The 19,874-nt window shown below is 36.5% G+C and overlaps 1 protein-coding gene across 4 annotated transcripts in view; it reads right to left on the bottom strand.

Moving 5' to 3' along the window:
- The window catches only part of COBL (cordon-bleu WH2 repeat protein), a 146,783-nt gene that overhangs the window by 62,816 nt on the left and 64,093 nt on the right, over positions 1-19,874 (bottom strand). For all 4 annotated transcript variants that reach the window (XM_065751711.1, XM_065751712.1, XM_065751713.1 and 1 more), the window contains one exon: positions 8,476-8,670. In XM_065751711.1, the coding sequence (XP_065607783.1) occupies positions 8,476-8,670 (195 nt within the window). The remainder of the gene's footprint in view (positions 1-8,475; positions 8,671-19,874) is intronic.

Genomic DNA, 19,874 nt, shown 5'->3' with positions numbered 1-19,874 from the left:
GATGGCATAAAAAAGATCACAATGGAGTAGAATAACAACTTGTTTTATCTTCTTTTCCTCTCCTAAAATACTCTGCATTTGACTTTATTTCACTTATATTGAGCTTTGAGGTGATATTCACAGAACTACGTATTACGAACCTACGGTCCTCCCAACAATACTTTTACAAGGTACTGGAGAAAAATCACTGTTATTTCTCTCACATCACGTTAATCTATAAAGAATTTCATCTGCTTGTTGAGCAAAAAATAAAATAAAATAAAAGAATCACACTCACGAACTCTCAAAATCAACAGAAATGCATAAATGAAACTAATGAGCTTCTAAATAAAATTCAGACAGGATGTCTGAAATAAAAGTCCCAAGGCAAGAGGAATACTGAAAGCCTAATGAAATGTTTCATAATTACCATACAATATTTGCAGCCTACAACATTCAAAATAGTGTTTTCTACACAAATTTATTGTGAAATACAGAGAAATAAGTTTGCTCTGGAAGTAATGCCACTTGCGTATTTCCATGGAAAGTACAACAGATACAAAGAGCACAATAACTGAGCAGAGGAAATTGTCAGCTACAAAACACTGTTTTTCAACACAGTCACCACTATTACCTATGCATTTTGCCAGTAATTAATAAGAGCCTGCATGCCATGTTCGTAAAAACCTGCACCAGCAGAGGTGACCCACTGTTTCAGAGCTACTAGGACAGCACAGTCATTAGCACTGCCATGCAGTCTATCTTTCATTGGCCCAAAGAGATGGAAGTTAGAAGGTGCCAAATTCAAACGAATGTGAGTGTGACAATATGCTCCATCATCTTTAAAACTCTTGTGGAGCCTGGTGTTATCATTTTGCGTGAGAAAGGCTTGTCTTCTTTTCAGGCTTGACTCTGTAATTTCAAGCCTTCAGCTTAGTCAGCATTGTAATGTAGCAGTCAGTGTTGATGGCTGTCTGTTCATCAGGAAATCCAGGAGGATCACCTCTTTCCTATTCCAAGTGACAGCACACATCACTGTACCCACTGAGAGCTGCATCTTGATCTTTTTATTTGATGTGAAATCCACATTTCTCCACACCATGGACTGCCATTATGACTCTGGCTTGTAGTGGTGACACCACGTCTCTTCACTAGTAATAATAAGATTCTGGAAGATGTCTCCTTCAGTCTTGTACTGGTTCAACAGGTCCTGATGAACTTGCATACAGTATTTTTTCAGTACCTTTGTAAGCATTCTTGAGACTCATCTGATTGCATGATTTGAGGTATTCCAACATTACAACTATTGTTTCTAGTGCACTGAAGGCAAAATTCAGCTCTGTACACAGTTTCCTGGTCATAATCTGATCTGCATGAATGAGCTGTTTGAGATGCTCTCCATTTTACGGGGTGACAGTTTTCCGTGGCCATCTGGAACAATGAGGTTTGTCTTTCAAGCCACTGTCACCACTTCTGAAACACACTATCCATTGAATTCAGTGACACACTTTTGCTTCACACACACATATCAGATGCCATATGTCAGACTGCCCCTCTGCTGCCATCTGTCGCACAATAACAAAAGGTAATGGAATACTGGGAGGAAGGTTAAGCCTCTACAACTATATCACCAACATCAGCCTCTTATGTCATGGGCCACATCATAAAATAGAAGATGTTACTTTCACAGCAGGCCCTCATACAGATAATTAATAAAATTTCCATTACAAATGGATTTCTCTATTTATATCAACACATGGAGTTAGACTCAATCACTCAGATCCTATCAAAACAGTGACTCGTGCAAATTGTGTAAGAAGTCTCTGCCATTGTACAGGCATTGTACTATAATACAACAATTAAGAAAAGAGGATGTTTGAGCAAGTTTTCTTAGGAGTTGTACTACACTACTATAATCTCAAGAACTCTAGAAAGTAGTATTAAGTTTATTTTTGAACTATAAAAGGTCATTTTATACATTCTTGACTACTTGTTTACTATTTAACACAAAAAGGAACGTTTCTAATGTATGATTACATAACTTGGGCATCTAAACACTGCTTCTGTGAAAAACTATATTTAAGAAAGATTTAATATCCTAGTCTCCATCACAAAATACTGCTGAGCGATCCCACAAATTGGCTAAGGGTTCTAATATGTTGGCCACCAACATCAGTGACTCTTATTATCTCACACTCTTGATGTCCCCAGTTGTTAAATACTATGGATCTTTGAAATTAACAAGCACCACTGATATATCAGGTCTTCTTAATGCACAAAAAAGAACACTAAAATTGAAGAAAGAAACAACAACAACAAATAAGGGTTGCAAATCCAGTCACTAAATTTCTGTTCAACAATTTTTAAAAAATAAATAAACAAAGCATTCCCCTTCCTCTGTGGAACAAATCTTGCTTTCATAATCCTCAAAGAACTTACTGAAAACTGACAAGCGATCTACAAGATGTAGTATTTTGTAGAGCTAAAGGACGTATTTTGAAAAACAGCTTTTTCCTAGTGCAGAAACTGATTCACTGCATCCTTCCTCAGAATGTGTAAAATGTATCTGTTATTCTCAAAGGAGACTCCACAGAAAAAAAAATAAGAAGAAAAAAGAAAAAATAACTGCATTCACAGAACACTTAAGGGCAAAGGAAATGTGTCATAAGAGAAAGGTTGCAAAGACCTCACCCAGAAGACCTCTGAGTCAAAAGAAACCTCCCTTCCTCTCTCAAAGATGATTAAAAAAAAAAACAGACACTCATATCTTGTTGACTTCTAGCAGACATTTTTGGCCTAGGTGTAACCTATGGAACAGAGATAACTGAGTCTATCCACTCAATTGTGTTGAATTATAGGCTCCTTACTAACAAAGAATACAACTGTCACATAGTCTTCACTGCAAACTGCTCAATACCTTTCACTTCATATAGAAATAAGGAAAAAGTGTAATTCAATAGGGACAAAAATACCTACAGCAGAATGTTATTCTGCTGCAATACAAAAAACCAAACCCTTCTCTTCCCTCTGTTACCACACGCAGTTATGACTATAATCACTTATGCAAAAAGAGGACTGACCACCTTGGTAAATCTAAACAGATTTGAATCTCTTCCTCTCAGAACATAGGCCCCTGGTTGGAGAGAAGTTTTCACAGTAACGAATGGGAGCTGATGCACAAACAAATCTGCAGTGGTTTTTCTCATTCAGTTGTAGTGAAGTCGAGAGACCAAGTTGCAATTGCAATGCCTGCTGTTATCATGCCTCTCCCATAAAACGATGCTACTCATAGTTGAAGGAAACTCGACAGAAAAGAGGGCACAAACACAGGCTCCTTGCTAAGCACTTAGCTGCTTCTCAGAAGTGAGGCTCACTACAGAAATAATATTGCTACTTTAAATGTCAAACTGATTCGAAATGCGCAGGGAATGAGAAGATTCAAGAAACTTTAACTCACGCGGCAGAGAGATGGAGAGCTCTACTTAAGGCCTCTTTAATGACACAGCTGTGAATGCTATAAATGTACCTTACTCTGCACTGTCCTACAGTGTCTGTATCCATTGCCTTAAAGTCCAATTTGCAGCCATATGGAAATACATCATTTCGGAAACCTGATGTGAACAGTAACAACAGTGTGATTTCATACCAATTGAGATTATCCTTGCAGTCAGCAAGTCAAAGATCTGTGCCCCTAGATGACAAAGAAGAGAGGTGGAAGAGTGGTAACTGCACCGTGGAAATGAGCAAGAAAGATATCTGTACAGAAAAATGAGAATATGCTGGGGGAAAACGTGAGCAGAAGAAATGTTTGCTTTGTTCAGATGTTTATAATCTCAATTCCAATTGCTTTTGCAACAGAAGGTGGCATAGTGAAGAATAATGTGATATTAAAATCCCAGTGGACAGACAATGAGTTGCTGAGCAACCAAACGTAGCTTCTGACATCTTAAAAGTTGAAAACGTCAAGCTACAAACTCAGCTTCCTAATTATGAACAGCAGAGAACTGTTTCTAAAATCTTGGCCACTGTTCTAAAATGTATTTCACTTAGAAGAACGATAATGAGTCATCCTTGCAAGTGGCTTCCAAATTCATGACTGTAGTATACACACGTATATGGGAAATCTGACAACTACAAATTCAAGGACTGAGTCTGGAAATCCAGATGAGTTTAGGGTTTAATAATTCTTCGAACAAATGTTGTATGTTAGTTATTATTTCAGTATAATTTCATTCGTAGGCTTCTTTCAATGCCTTTCCTTTACTTTCTCTACTTGAATATTCTGTGGTTCTCGCTGGCAGAACAAACCTCAGGTATGTTTTCATTACACACTGTGCCCGTGTGATTTCAAGTATTTCAGGCCTGTCTGCAGGTAAGACAAAATCAATGGCTTCCAAGAAGTCATTTCTTTAGAATACCTCATTCTTTTGACACACTCCTAATATCCTCAATAAATCAGAGGGTTTGCATCTTTCAATAACTGAGATATTCTATTTAGATTAGTTTATACTGAAATGGATGAACAGTACTATAACACAGCTTCTCCTGTGAAAAAGGCATCACTACCAAAGTCATGAAAAATGCTTCTCAAGGTCTAATCTAGGGGCCTGCTAGTTCAATGGCACTCCTCTTGTTGAGCGCAGCTGGAACTGGAACTACTGCAAACACAAGATGGGCTGGAACAGGGAAACATGCTGTGGAACGCATCTGCCTCCCACAAAAGTACAGGAATAGTCCAAAAAAATTAAATGAAAAACAACAACAAAGACGTTAAGACTAAGACATCTCCTGTTTTATCTACATATAATATGAAAGGTTTCTGCTTCTGACAATTCCAGCAGCTGAAACAGCACACGGTTCCTTTATCACTGTCTACAAATTGCATTTTCTGGCTTATGCAGTTGACATTAAAGCTATTAAAAAGATGGAGGCACTGAAGAGTCCTCTTCTAATTCTGAAGTTGTCTCCAAAAAGTCTCACGATTTTGCTTGGAATAAACTAATCCATTTTATAGAAAAAGCTCTTACATAAAGCCCCCTCAGGCCTTATCATCTCCCTTCACTCCAATTTCTTCACTTTTCCATAGACATTAAAAAAAAGTAATTATTCCCATAAACTTACTTGCCAGTATATAGTATTCTCCATCTCCAAAAGATTCAAACACTCAGTTGTACAATTCTTCCACTAAATGACCTGAACTACACTTCTTTCTCTTTTCTAAGTAAGGTAACTGAATAAGATGTGCTTAATTCTGACACATTTCATGTGCAGCTTCTCTCCATGTGCTCTACAATGGAATACTCATACAGATTTTCACTCGTGTATTTTGTCTAAATGGCATGTCCTTTTTGTCTTGGTGACTCGCTTTATACTCTGCCTACCATATAGTGACCCCAGGTTTTGTTAGCACATCCTTGGAAATGCTGTGACAGTGAACAGAAAATGTCTGTAAAGGAATTTCACCTTTTTTGCACCTCCATGCACTGTACTGCTCTACCTATCTGAACAGTATAGGCTCCAATTGCAACTTACCAAGGAAATGATCTCCTTGCTCCTACAGCAAGGCATCTTACTTCTTGGATTTCCTATTGGAAATGCTATCATATCTTGATCTTTCAAAAAGTACTTTTTCAAGTGGCTTCCCATTATTCTAGATTGCATCACTTGAGGGATGTTTACAAAAAGGGGGTAAAAATAGTTTCTAAAGAATAAATATATGTGCTCCTTTCTCTAACTCTGCATTCCCATATAAAATACTTGGTGCATGCTTAGCGCACTCTGAAACATTGCTCAACTGCCATCTTAAGAGAAATGAATACTTACTGTAAGAGATTTAAAACAGTTACGAAGAAAACACTACCTCACAACAGACATGGAAATAGGAAATCTAAACATGGAATAGCAAAACTAATCATGTTACCCTATAAAGTAATTAGAGTTACTGCCAGAGTCTTACCCTCAAGGAGGTAAATTACTGTAAGCCCCACATAAACAAAACTTGCACTGTACTATGATTATAGGAAGCAACTCACCTACCCAGAAAAATTCACACAGAAAATATACATTTAAAAGCCTAAAAATCCCTTTGTAGTCGTGGAAATTTCTGATTACAGTTATTAGGTAGGGAGATAAGATGTATATTCCTAAAGCAACATCTATTCTGTAAAGAAAATGGAATGCCCTAGAGCTTAACAATGGGTTAAAAATAACATGCTTGTTGGGTTGGATAGTCAAACTGCATGTCTCCATAACAGCTACTGTATTTGCTTTTCTACCCAGCTTTATGGAAGGAGATAGTTTGAAAAGAAAAATGCTTCTGAAAGTTCAGAATACCATGGTTTTCATTTTCTATTAACGTGCTACATTCACTGGAAATAAACACGTTCCCCTTTTGCAGGATCTTCCTGTTAGTAACGGTTGCACATAAATAAAGTTTTCTAAACAAACATCTTATCTTTTTATGGAAGGAAGTCTATTAATAAGGAATTGACGTCCTTCCCTGAAAAAAAAAAAAAAAAAGATCAGTGCTAATTCTTTCCCATAAACTAAAGAAATAAACTTACACCCTGAGATTTTTTACTCTATTTTCACAGCAAATGGATAATCAGCACGTAGATAAAAAAGAACTGTTTGGGCTTTTGTATAAACAGTATTCCTGTTGCTACCTTGCCACGTAATACATAATTAATCTCCTCCCTCAGTTTTTGATTGCTTCATAGAACCTGTGTCCCATTTCAACTGTACTCCACATGTTCTTGTTTGAGCTACAGTGAAACCTGTGAAACACTTTCAAACTAGGAGCTTTGGAAGCACAAATACAGTTTAGTATTTTGACACGAGCAATTGTTTTCATAAAGATGTCCTTTTCCCCAAAAATATAGGCAAAGTAACTCCAGCAACGTGTTATACTTTTTACCATACTACTGGCTTCGTTGGCTTGTCAAGACACTTATATAGCCCCAAAACAGCTTTTCCTTTAGACTATCAGAATTTGAAAGACACTCCTGTATGCTATTTTTGTTAAATTCTTATTTCTTTCCAAATGGCTTCAAAACTGCAGCAGTTTTATCTATCTGCAACAATGCTGAAAATACAAATATTCGTATTAAAAAGGGATAAGCTTCTCATTGGTTTTGTGCAAAAGAATTTAAAATGTCAGTGCCATACCACATGCAAATAAGCCTAAGAGAATGGCAGAATAACTGTGATACTTTAAAATTTTTAATTGTTTTAAGTGCCATAACATTCTCCTACAAAAACATCTATTTGTCTCAAACACAGTGAACACTTCAATCCGGGGACACAAGAAACCTCATCACAACATGTACAGTAGGAATTTCGAAAGAAAATTTGAAAAAAGAAAGTTGCAAGATAATACTGTTTCTCTTGAGCCACGTTTGCAAAAGTTATATCAATGACAACTGTGAATATTTTGAAACATGAAGCACTTCCACGTCCCACCAATCATGCTTTCGTCTAGTGTAAGCATTGGAAAATAAAATCCTATGATCCTTTACCAAGTTAACTTTGCTTACACAATGATTCATTAGAGAAGGCACCCAAGGTGTGTCTAACACAGGTAAATAAGAGAGTGACAAGGAGTGAGCCTGAGCATTAGACTCCTCCTCAGCAACTATGCTGAATTTAAAATTCTTTCATGACTCCATTTTAGATTAACAGTTTACGTTCCAAAGATAATCCTGCTATAGATAAAGAGAAACCCTAAGGAGACAAAGCCAGTCCCATTACATGACCTTGAAGGTATGGCTCCTTGCATTCCTATTTGGCATCCATATCTGGTTTTGTACACCGACTTTACAGTTTACATTTAGAATAATAATGTTTTTTTTATGGCGGACGCAAAGATCTTGTGCATTTTCAGTAAATCTTCTTCACGTAACTCCATTCATTTCAAAGGGTTAGGTCCTCGGAAAGGTTTTTCTCCTCAATTTCTATTTAATTCAGTTTGAATATGTCATGCAATAGTGAAATAGAGCATTGCTTTAACAGTTCACATGGTACAACTAGGAAAATCAGGTAACTCTGGTATCCAGCACAGCAAACAAGGATGTAGGCAACAACTTGACAAGTATTTGAGGAAAAAACATGTTGAGAATTTCCATTAGAACACTGTGCAAAATTATCCCAGACCATCCCGGCCAACAGAGATATCTAGCCACTCTATATAATTACCAGTTTTTCTATCCTTAGTTTTTCTTCTCTCTCCTTCTTTCAGCATAATAATGCTTCACAAAACTTTTTCGCATTTATAAAAATTCTTAATGGAGGAAAGCTTGGGGCAGTCTCAAGAAGGCCCAGTAAATATGCACAAAGCTTCAAGACTTTTAATGTTTTTATTTTGTGAGATCAATAGTTTCAGTGTGTTAGACTTAGTGGTAAGTCAAAATGTCTGTGAATGACTTTATCTGTGATTAATGAACCGATGGTAGCCAGCATATTCTGCAAATAAATCTATTTCTGTGGTGTCACTGTTACCTGTATTGCTGTCTTCTCCGGTCCGCTCATCTCCATATTCTGCAGCGGAGGTGTCAAAACTGGTGGAGGAGGTGCTCTGCGTTTTTTCACTTCTGGGTTTGCTGTCATTCCAGAGATATTACCAAGGGACAGTGATGGACCTAGGGTACTGGAACGGGAATTCACCGAAGGGGAGTTTGGTGCTGTGGAAAAACCCTGTAAATGGATTAACATTTTGGATTAACATCACTTTTTAAAAACAATGAGAGAGAAAGAAGAAAAACAAGACACATCTGGTTGCCGTTTAAACAGTGATATGAATAGTCGTGTATGTTTGCTTGCCAGGCTTACTGAATTGCAAACTGTAACTTTTGGACACGTCTAAAGGTCAACTGGAACAAAGCCTACAAGCAGTATGAATGTCAGAATGCACTACAAGCATCTACTGCAATGCAATGTTACAGTTGATGGGAATACTGCCACTGTTTTCTATTTAAAATACACCATATAGATATGGTTATCTAAACACATTTTCAGTTTTATTTGAATTACAAGTAATACGGATTTCTGAAAGCAACCTTTCCTCTTCATTGAGAACACTTCATTAATTGTCTGTATCCCAGGCTTGCCTATTTTATTTCTAGTTCTCCACAGATTTACACAAAAGAAACTCTGCTACCATAAAACTATTTTCAATTTGTATGCATAATCAAGTGCAAACGTTTATAATACTACACCAATCAAGGAATATGCTAAAAAGAACTCCTACTGATGGGCACCATACTTCATTTAAACAGGCTCAGAAAAAAAGAAAAACAGAAACTATTTTAGTAATTCCTTAATGTTAAAACTTACTTCAGTTTCCACTCAAAACTTATTAAAACCAAGAGAATAATTTTCACTGATTTCTGACCAAGATCTTCATGCATTTTTATATTAATACTCATTCAGAAATACATGCAGTCATACAGTGATAAGTCTCTTCGTAGGAAAAGTCTAGGAATTGAGATTGCGAGAACATACTGATTTTTATTTTAGTTTTACACTGAAACAAAACTTTAGAATTATATTTCTGAACCTGCTAATTAAGATCTTTCAAACACATTTCTCCAAAAACCTGTTAGTCCTTTTTTGCTATATTTATTAGAAGCTTCCTTAATAAGTAGATTACTTTTCCATTTAGTTACAAGATGGTTACTTCTGAAAAATGGTTTCCGTGAACTATTCCTGGTATCAATCCACTATGAGCTGGAGTAGGATGCACTCTGCAGGAGGAGGTTGATGACCACGGTGATAATACAGTTAGTTGTATGTAGAAGTAAGCCCTTATAATCTGTTTTATTTGACAGCAATAGGTTATCGTAAACATTCTGCTCAGAATCAAATTCAGTTTCTACAATCTGAGTGCTTTGTAACTATTTTGCAGAATGAAAAAAGAAAACAGCAAAAAAAAGGTCACTGGATTACATAAGGAGTTTTTAAAAATGTCTCAACTTGTAAAACCTAGCAATTACACTAGCTTTACAGCACTTTGCTAGCAGTTCCAGTGATTAAGTAATGCATACCAGCAAGAAAAAACAAAGTGTTTCCTCTCTTTTTTTTTTTTTTTTTCTTCTGAATTAAGCTGAAGAAAACCCATCATAAACACAGTAGCACCAACACAGGTCCCCAGTATCTGGACTCTAGCTCAGCAAGAGTCTTGAACAGCTCCTACAGTACAACCACAAAGTTCATTTCACTTCCTTAAGACAGATGTTGGAATAAAGCAAGAAATAGTTTGTACAACCTACTATGGAGTATCATCATCAGGTTTCATGCATACACTGTTTAGTGTTCGATTTGCCATCTAGTTTCTTTTCTGCTCCTTAAACTTCTGAAATATAAGGGACCTTCTTTTTTCTTAATGTACTTTGGGGATAAAAGGTTTATTTTCCAAGCATTACCCCACTTGAATTTAGCTTTCAAAGACCTTTTGGACACCCAGAGAAAGACTGGTTTCAAAACACAGGTGCTTAAAGACTCAGAGCAATTTGATTGTTTAGGCATACCATTCCCATGTTCACTTCCTACAAGACTAAGAAAGTCCACAGCCCATGGAACTCAACTCAAGCATTATAAAATGACTTTTCCAAATGATTTCCTTTTTAGGATGAACTTAAGCTCTGATGTCCAGGAGGTATTTAGGAAAATTTTAATGATCATATTAATAAAATAATGTGAGATTAATCTATTTTTTAAAAAAAGTGCTGTTGTGAGAATCCCATTTTACAAAAAAAAAAAAAACAAAATAAAAGATATCTATAAAAATGGAAGTCAGTTTCTGTTTGCTTTCAAAAGATATCCTTGATACCTCGCTCTCTTAACCAAAGCCCTGTTGCTAGCACTTCCTTGATTTTCTGATGACACTAAATGGCATTTAAAGGTCAGCAAGGAAGAGGCTGCAGCTTGCCTGAGAGTGATTTGACTTCCCGTTCCCTGTCCACACCGGACAATAAAAATTTTTCAAAATGTCAAGTTCCTTTCTTGTGAGACCTTTCTTCCACAGCTCTTTGCCAAAACTCACATATTTGAGCTCTCAGTCTTATTATGCAACTTCCTTCTGAGAAATTTTTAAATCTTTTTAAAGGTAACCAATTGGGGTTGTTTTTTAGCACTCACGTATCAGATGCATCAGCAAAAAGTAGTTGTTTGGGCTTTTTCTCCCCCCCCCCCCCCAAAAAAAAAAAAAGAGAAAATAAAATTTCATTAAGGAAATCAGTATGTTTGAAAGTGTAATGTGTAAATATGAAAAATAAGATCTAGAGCAGGCATGCAAATCCTGTTACACAGTGACAAGAAGAGTATTTACATCTGTTGGAAATTTAAACCCCATTAATGTAAACTTTTATTCATTTGCTGAATGACACTGCAACTAGTTACAACTGACCATTCGAAACGCCACACGTTTCGTCAGATCTACTGCGCACAAAAGTCAGAGGCTGCTTGCCTTGATAGTGGAATTTCTTATACCAGCATTAAATATGACAACACCAAAACTGAATCCAATCTCCCGCTTCAAAACCAAAGCAAAATACTGTGGTCACAAGATTGCTTGGAGCCACGTTTTTTTTGTTTTTTTTTTTTTTTTAAAGTAAATAAACTGTGACTTCTCAAATCTTCCTTTTAAACTAGCCACACTGAATATAGTTTGTTGTTGTACTCCGTAATGTCCTTGTGACTATCACTATGGTACTTGCAGACAGCCTGCAGCCAGAAAGGAAAAAATACACACTTCCTTGCTCCAAAAGTTTTAAAAAATGCATTTTTATGTAATTTACTCATGTTGGTTTACTGTTCCATCCCCAGTTCATATTGGCAGGAAATAATCTGGTCACTCATCACAATACTAAAAGAGAAAAGCAACTATTCCATTTCCACAGCAATAAGTCATATAAGCAGAAGCATGATGATTTTATGTGTCTGATGTAGCTTTCAAGGTCTTCTTGTAAAATTTGAGTTATGTTCTGAAATCTGTAAACCCCCAGTTCATTTTGTCCTCGTCTAAGTCTATTTTAGTACTGAGCTATCAATTCCAGATCCTGCGGTCAGGGCTCGAGTGGTGGACATCAGAACTCAAACAGCTTGAGTAAGAAATGCCTGAAGATATTCTTCTTGAGCCCTGTCAATTCTCCCTCATCATGGCTGACCACACTCTTCTCATTATAGTAACAAGTTTGTTGACCAGAAATCCTAGCAATCCCAAGTCCGCAAGAGTGCTCCTGTACAAGCTCTTCATCTCCCAGCAGCAAATTAGTATTACCTATCTGCCCCTGTAGAGGTTACTAAAAACTTCCTGCGATAGAGGTATACACCATTTGCAATTACTCTGTTTTATTGCTAAGCTATCCTTATCGTAATATATTTTTTCCTTGTAATTTAATTAAAATTTCCCTTCCTAGAAATTTATTTGATTATTCCCTGTCCTTACCTTGATAAGGTCATTCAGTGTAAAATATCCCCATGTCTCTACAGGTAGAAGTGTGTCTTCTGTCTATCTAAACATTTCAATCACTGCAGTAACTTGCAAGCATGCACCCTATGGGCCTTGCTGAATCAGAGCTGAGGAAGCTGCTAACAGGAAGAAAACAAAACACCATCAGTTCAGAGCTATCAGCGTTAACAAGTCAACTTCAACTCCGTAAAGTGAAAATGAACTTGCTACGGACCTTTCTCATTCTCTATTTATTTAGTTACTGGCACTGCCTGTCCTGTGAAGGATGAAAAATTGTTTTGTTGAAATCTGAAGCTAATTAGCCACAAATGAGAGAAACTAGGTTGCTGAACATTCTTTTCTAAACAAACGTGATTGGTATAGGAAGTAGGTGTATGTTCAGAAAAGCAAGCTTCAACTCCTAACCACACAAGCTGATATATTTTCCACTTAATATTCCATGTACAAACTACTTTCTGTCTTCCACCAGACTCTCGATTCCCAGAAATACAGCTAAAAATCTGTGAAACATGAAGTTCTTGAAAGGTATTTCAACCCTGGTATAAATGTAATGACATCCATGAAAGCCACAAGCTTCAGCATGCATATGTTACCTGCATGTCCAATCCCATTAAATGCCACCTAAAGATTAGGGTAACATACAGATCACAGAGAAATCAGACATGTTTACACACAGACTTCCAAAACACGTCAAATTCCATTACACCCTCATTGTACTATGTACTTGATACAATAAGGCTAAACACTTCTTTTTCTATCTTCTGGATGACAGATGCATTTTAAGTATCTATAAAATGTAAATATTCTTGGTTTTGGAGACAAAATTTCCAGTAAGAAGACAAAACCCTCATTAAACATAGCACAGAAAACACTTCTCCAGTGGATATTTTCTATGGCCCATTGTAGCTTCATACAAACCTCACTGCTCATCACTCTGGTGGGAGGTAGGACTGCAGGCTGCACACACTATGAAGTGAATTTGTAAGTCAAGTTGAACCATGGATGAAGATCTGTACCACTAGCTTAGAACAGGTGCTTAGAATAAGGTTACCTTACATTTTCTAAAGTGTGAAATGATTGATTCTGTCTTTCAGAAATGCACAGAAAATTATGTCTCTTTTGTTACAATAGTGTCTTTTTTGTTTTGTTTTGTTTTAATAATAATACTGCTTTGGGAACACGCCAGAATCTATTTATACATAAAATGTACCCTGTCAGAACTGACTTATATCTTCCAGGTTAGACCGCTAGAAACCTATGTTCTCTAAGTCCAACCCTTTTGTCATAGCACACTGTCAAAATGTGCCAGCCCATAAAAAAAGATTGTATTTTGAAAATAGGCTTTTCATAATTGCCAAAAATATGAATATGTAAAGGCAGTATGGGAAAAAAAGATTAAATTCAAAATATTCTCACAAGGGAGCATCTAACAGGAGCGTCAGCAAATTCAACTACTCACGTTATTTATCATACTTTTGGATAGTTACATGCATATGGACTAAACAAGAATATCATTACCTGACAGTGCAATGACAGATACATGACAAAAAGAAAAATGTTGTCATGTTCTATGCCAGTCAAAATAAAATAAAACACAAAACAAAAAAGAAGACAATAAAGAGAAAGGAAAATTTATCTCTTCAAATGCAATTTATCATCAAATAGAGATGAGAAAAGGGCTTGCAATGAAAGAAGGACAGGGAGTTCAACGAATTACAGTAGTACACAGGGAAAAATGTGAAAAACACTACATGTCTCTTTTGGATATCCATACAAGTGGTACAAATAAGAAAATAAAGAAGTACAAAACAATATAAGAAGAACTGAAAATGGCAACAAAATCATAGAATCACAGAATTACTCAGGTTGAAAAAGACCTTAAAGGTCATCGAGTCCAACCACCACCTAACCATACTACCCTAACCACCCTTCACTAAATCATGTCCCTGAGCACCAGATCCAAATGTTTTTTAAACACATCCAGGGGTGGTGACCCAACCACCTCCCAGGGGAGCCTATTACACTGCTTAACAGCCCTTTCTGTAAAGAAGTGTTTCCTGATATCCAGTGTAAATTTGCCCTGGCGCAACTTAAGGCCATTTCCCCTCGTCCTGTCACCTGTGAGAAGAGACCAAACTCCACTCTCGCTGCAAGCACCGTTCAGATACTGGAAGAGAGCAATAACGGTTCATTTAACAAAATGTAGTTGATATGTTCAACAATTTTGACCAGAGAGGTAGTCTTTGCAGAAATTACTGTAATCCAGAAAAAGACAGAAGCAAAGCAGACAACTTCAGTAAATGCTACAATAAGCTCAGGCACTTACACACAACAGAAACCATGTTCAGCAAGAAAATGCAATGACTGTTTATACGTTAGTCCAGAAAGATGGCAAAGTCAATGCTCAGTTGTTCGTGCAAAGATGGTGGGGATAAAAGGTCACATGAACAGAACTCAAAACTGGTAAAGATTCAGTAGTGAGAGGAATGGAGAAGGGGATGAAAATACAGATTTATGAGCAAGTAGTAACTATTTCTGTGGTAAAAAATAAATGCAAACAAGGACACAGAATCAGGCTGAATGGAAGAAAATAAACAAAGAAACATCTTAAAACCAACCAAGAGATGTCTAAAAACCAATGACAGACCTAAAGTGCATTTAAAATACAAAGGAAATTCACATGGACTCTAACATCCAATTAAATCTCAGTATAGAACAGAGACAAAAATACCATACACGAAGGAAAAAAAAAGGGAAAGAACATTTAAAAAGAGCCTGTTTACACTTGGCCATAAGAAGGCCATTAGTAAATCTAGTGTGAACGATCTTAGAAGAATTAAGATGGAAAAAGCCAAATTTTTCTAAGTCTGAAAAGGCTGCTTATTCCTTTTCACTTACACTTTTGCATTATCTAAAAATAGACGAGCTCAACCAAACAGTGTAGCACAGCCAAGCCAAAACCCCAAATCTGTCTTTATTAAGGCTTTGGCAACAGACTTCAGGAAACGGAGTTCAAAATGTCAAAGACCAACGGCAGTAAGAAAGACATTTTCATAATTTCCACTGATGTTAAGCATTCATCAATCATAAATAACCACAGTAAGGATCAGAGATCTTGAGCAAAATTAATTCATCATTGCAGTAAGAAGTAATCTTTTCTAGGCTTTGTCATTCTTTTAAATCAATCAGCCAATATGCTCAGGCTATGGAAGACGTGAGTTGCTGTACTTGTGAAATATATCTTCATGAAATTCAAAATATTTTGAAAAACGAACGAAAAGAACTTCCACTGCAATAAATTCTTTTAACATACAGGAACTATTGGCCCACTAGAGCTGAACATCTTCAATATATTTTCATTGTAGACATTCCACTGTGTACTGGAAAAGGAGATGGAAACTTCACTTGAAATGTAAAATTTTAAAAATACCTGCTCTAATGTCTGTATAGCCAAATCTTACAGAGATAAAAAATATGAATAAATCCTGGCATAAGTTTTTTTTTTTGTGTACTTATTTGAATGGTTTTGAAGAAATAATTTCTGATTTTATTGAAAGTGTTTTTATTCCAGGTATATTAAAGTGTTCCCCCTGCCTTTTAGTGGAAGTGGTGTCCTCCAGTAAATTTTCCAGAGACAAAGAACACATTAAGAATTGATTCTCATCATCTTTCAGTGACTGCTGAGCTTCTGGAACACACAACTTTTGGCATGTAAAAATTTAATCATGGTAAAAACAGTACAGCTGTTGATGAATGGAAAAAAATGTGTACTCATATTGAAAGGCAAATTTTCATTGAGATCTGCAGAACTTCTCTGAAGTAAAAAAAGCTGCTCTGATTTACTCAAGCGCAGGGAACTGGCTTCCACTTCCAGTCCCTGTAATCCAATTCCCACACAAATACTTGGTTAATTTAGAACGTAGTTGTGCAACGACTTTTCCCTTTGAAGTCTATAGTAACTGTATGTGTTCAGCTACAGGGAGACAAAATCACCCAACTGTCAAAGCACATATTCAAGAAAGAAGCCTTCAAAGTTCTTAATGATAAAACTGCCAAAAAATATTACTGAAAAATGATATAACCTCCAAAGATATTAAAACTTATTTTAGAAGAACAAAACAGCTTCAGAACTCTGAAATGAATACAAATCATAAAATAAATGCTAATTACAGAGTAACAAAAAGGACTCAAGTCAACAGCCAGGAATTATACCATTTCAATTAGCTCTTTTAAATGACTATACGTGCTCCTGTGTGTATATAACCTATGTGTGTATACACGTGTATATATATACACACACACAAAATTTGTTGCTTGAATAAACTCCCTCAGATGTCTGTATACATGCTTATGTGTGCATGTACACATACTTGGACACAAAGAGCATAACATTCTGATTCTTAAACCATAAGTGGAAGCCTAGATCAGTCCTCAAACAGTGTCTACAGTCTTCAGGCTAAGCATTTCTGGCAACAAATAATGGCACCAAAGCAGACTGGCCCTTTAAGACAAAGACAAAAAATAGTGTACACACATTATGCTCTTAGCTTAATGCTTAGGTGTTGATGGCAATGAATCATTTTGGTTTATAACCACTGAACACCACGATCAATAATGGTGCTCAGGAAACAGTGCAAGGATGAGAAGAAGATGACACTTTCTTGTTGGACAATGGATAGAGCACATTCAGGTGGAGGTACACATCTGCCTTTTGCTTCATAAGGATAAAGATGAATACCTACAGAAGTTAATATTGTTCCGTTAGAGATGAAACATTTCAGTAGAAAACACATGCTCTGAAAAAGTCACAAGAAAATTAATTTCAGGATCACAAGAGATTCAGGTCCAAAACTCCCATTCTGAAGCATTCTCCAGAGGCTATTTCCTTTGGAGAATAATCAATATGCAGGCAAAAATCATGCAAATTCAGTAATGGGGCAAAGGAAAGCACTTTAAGAACAAAGAAGCAGATACACCTTTGAATTGTCTGAGAATTTTATTTCAACACAACTTCAAATATTTTTGGCCTTTTTTTCTACTCAATGTAAGAAGTCACTCTTAATAGTTTTAACTCTTCATCTACACCAGTCCACTTCCTAAATAAAAGTCAAGCCAGAATACAGAAAAGTGACTGGAATTACAGCTGTTCTAGAACTCAAGCTATTTCATCCTTTTCCACTTATCTGCTTTATGTCCATTATTTCACGTTTTTGTTTTCCTTTGCAGTATACTACAGCTAACTGAGTTTCTCCAAGTCAAAAAGTACAGTACGATTTTCCTTAGGACACCAGAGTATGACTTCTGATATTTGTATGAGATCAAATTTCTCACTGCACATAGCTTTGTTTCACATGTATATTCTGTGTGAAACTGTATGAAATCAGAACTCAAACAGCTTTTAGAAATGCTTGAAGATGTTCTCCCTCTTGCACCCTGTCACTTCTCCCTTACCATGGCTGACCACACTCCTACTTTATATACTCACACTGATAGGAGGATTCCAAGCCATCAGAATCCATTCCACACTGTGGAGCTGTGGCAGAATCTTTTCAAGCTCATCTCTAAATTCAGGTGAAAATTAGGTTAAAATCTGTGAAAACAAATACAACACATACCTGCACTAACTCTTTCAACAGCACAATAACTTTTGAAAAAGTGGAAGCAGCACTGAGAACTGTACTTATTTTGCTGGGTATGCACTCCAGACAGCAGAGAAAAACCTGCTTTTACAACAAATAACTCGTTGATGAAATCCACTCCTTAATTCGCCACTGTTTGCAATTCATCTTCTGTAAGACTTAACATGTTTACTTTGGGGTTTTCTCCCTCCCCAGTCTGAAAACACTCTATAAGCAACTCTAAGGACTTTATCTGTGCCAACTGTCTATCAAAAAGGAACTAAATTCATATACTTTCAAAGATTACAGTGGAAGTGCCAACAGATCTTTCTCCTTATAGAAGAGTAGGTTCTCTAAAGTACCACAAGAAAGAATGATTTTAAAGTGGCCTAGCAGATAATGGCTAATAGCTTACAAAAGACATGGTCCAAAGCCAGCTGAAAACAGCAAGAATTTTTCCATTGGCTCCAATGAGTTCTGCATCAAGTCTCCAATGAACACTCTAACTTTATGATGCCAAAAGACAGAAACACTGTACTCTAAACCATGTTGTCACTTCTCCAGGAAATCTTTTTCTTCAGTATACTTCTAAACTCAATGACAATCATAACTATGCTGGCATAGCTCTCATTTTTTAAACACAAATTTTGGTTTCAGATATGCATACTTCAGTCTCTACTGTAAAAGAAATGAAGAAATTGAAGTACCTACCAAAAACACACAACAAATAAGTAAAGGTTTGTATTAGAAGGGTTACCTCAACACCAGAACAAAAAACATAAGAAAACAGCACACACACCAGTGGACACCCTAGTTGTGTAACTATTTGGAGAGGATTTAAAAAAACAAATTGTAACCACTCCTAGCCCCCCACCACAGATTATGTTAAAAAGCATATGGAACAAATGACTACAAAGCTAACAGACCCTACATCACTTTCGCCTTCAGCATGATGCTTTCCTTTGATTTCATATTTAGCCACAGGAAATTAAAAGTAGAATAAAATATTCTCTTGATATTAATAAACTCTTGAAGTCTTGCCTTTTACATGGACATAGTAGGAAGTTGTTTTTCCTTAATTCAACAGGTGGTGTATTTTCTCCCAGACTTTTTTATTTTTTTTTTCTTGGGTGGAGGGAGCAGATTTGAAAAGGCAAGTTGCTTTTAATTAACTACTAGTTAATGACTCTAACTTCTACAGTTGCCAATATTTGTGGTTAATATTGTCTTTCTGACCTATAACCCTTAAACTACAACAAGGACACTGTTTAACATTTGTTAAATTTAGACGGCGCCACAGACCAGTATTAGTCCCTCCTGCCCCTGCTGCACTAATCTCCCATGCCAGCTGCTTAAATGTTTACATTTGAAGGGCTTTCTCTGTTTGTGCAGAAATGGTCTCTGCACAGTATCTCTCATCTGTACATTTGCCAGAATCAAGGCAAGAAAAGCCTTGCTGCTGGAATTCTTGATTAATAAATAGACTTAAATGTTTCTTCTGCCCTTCCCTCTTCTGTCAGATCCACTGCCATTAGGTTTTTACAAGGCAAAACTCCACAGTGCACTTTATTGGCCTGATTCTTGTCCTGTGCAAACAACTGTAAATCAGAGCAAACTCCATTTAGAGCCTCTGAAATTACAACATCTCTGTGCTGAAATTGAGACGTGTACCTGAATATTTACTGGAATGGGAAGAAGAAAATGTTATAATCATAGGAAAAAAAAAGTTAAGAATACTAACAGTCATAAATCTAATGGTAATCTCTCCATCTCTCTGTGCTGATACGCTTCAAAGTGCCTGCTCAGCTCAT

This window comes from Cyrtonyx montezumae, unplaced genomic scaffold (assembly GCF_038088225.1).
Source record: "Cyrtonyx montezumae isolate F1298 unplaced genomic scaffold, pur_monq_1.0 scaffold_8, whole genome shotgun sequence".
Classification (NCBI taxonomy): Eukaryota; Metazoa; Chordata; class Aves; order Galliformes; family Odontophoridae; genus Cyrtonyx; species Cyrtonyx montezumae.
Note: the sequence above shows the minus strand (reverse complement) of the source record. Positions and strands in the feature narration are given on the sequence as shown.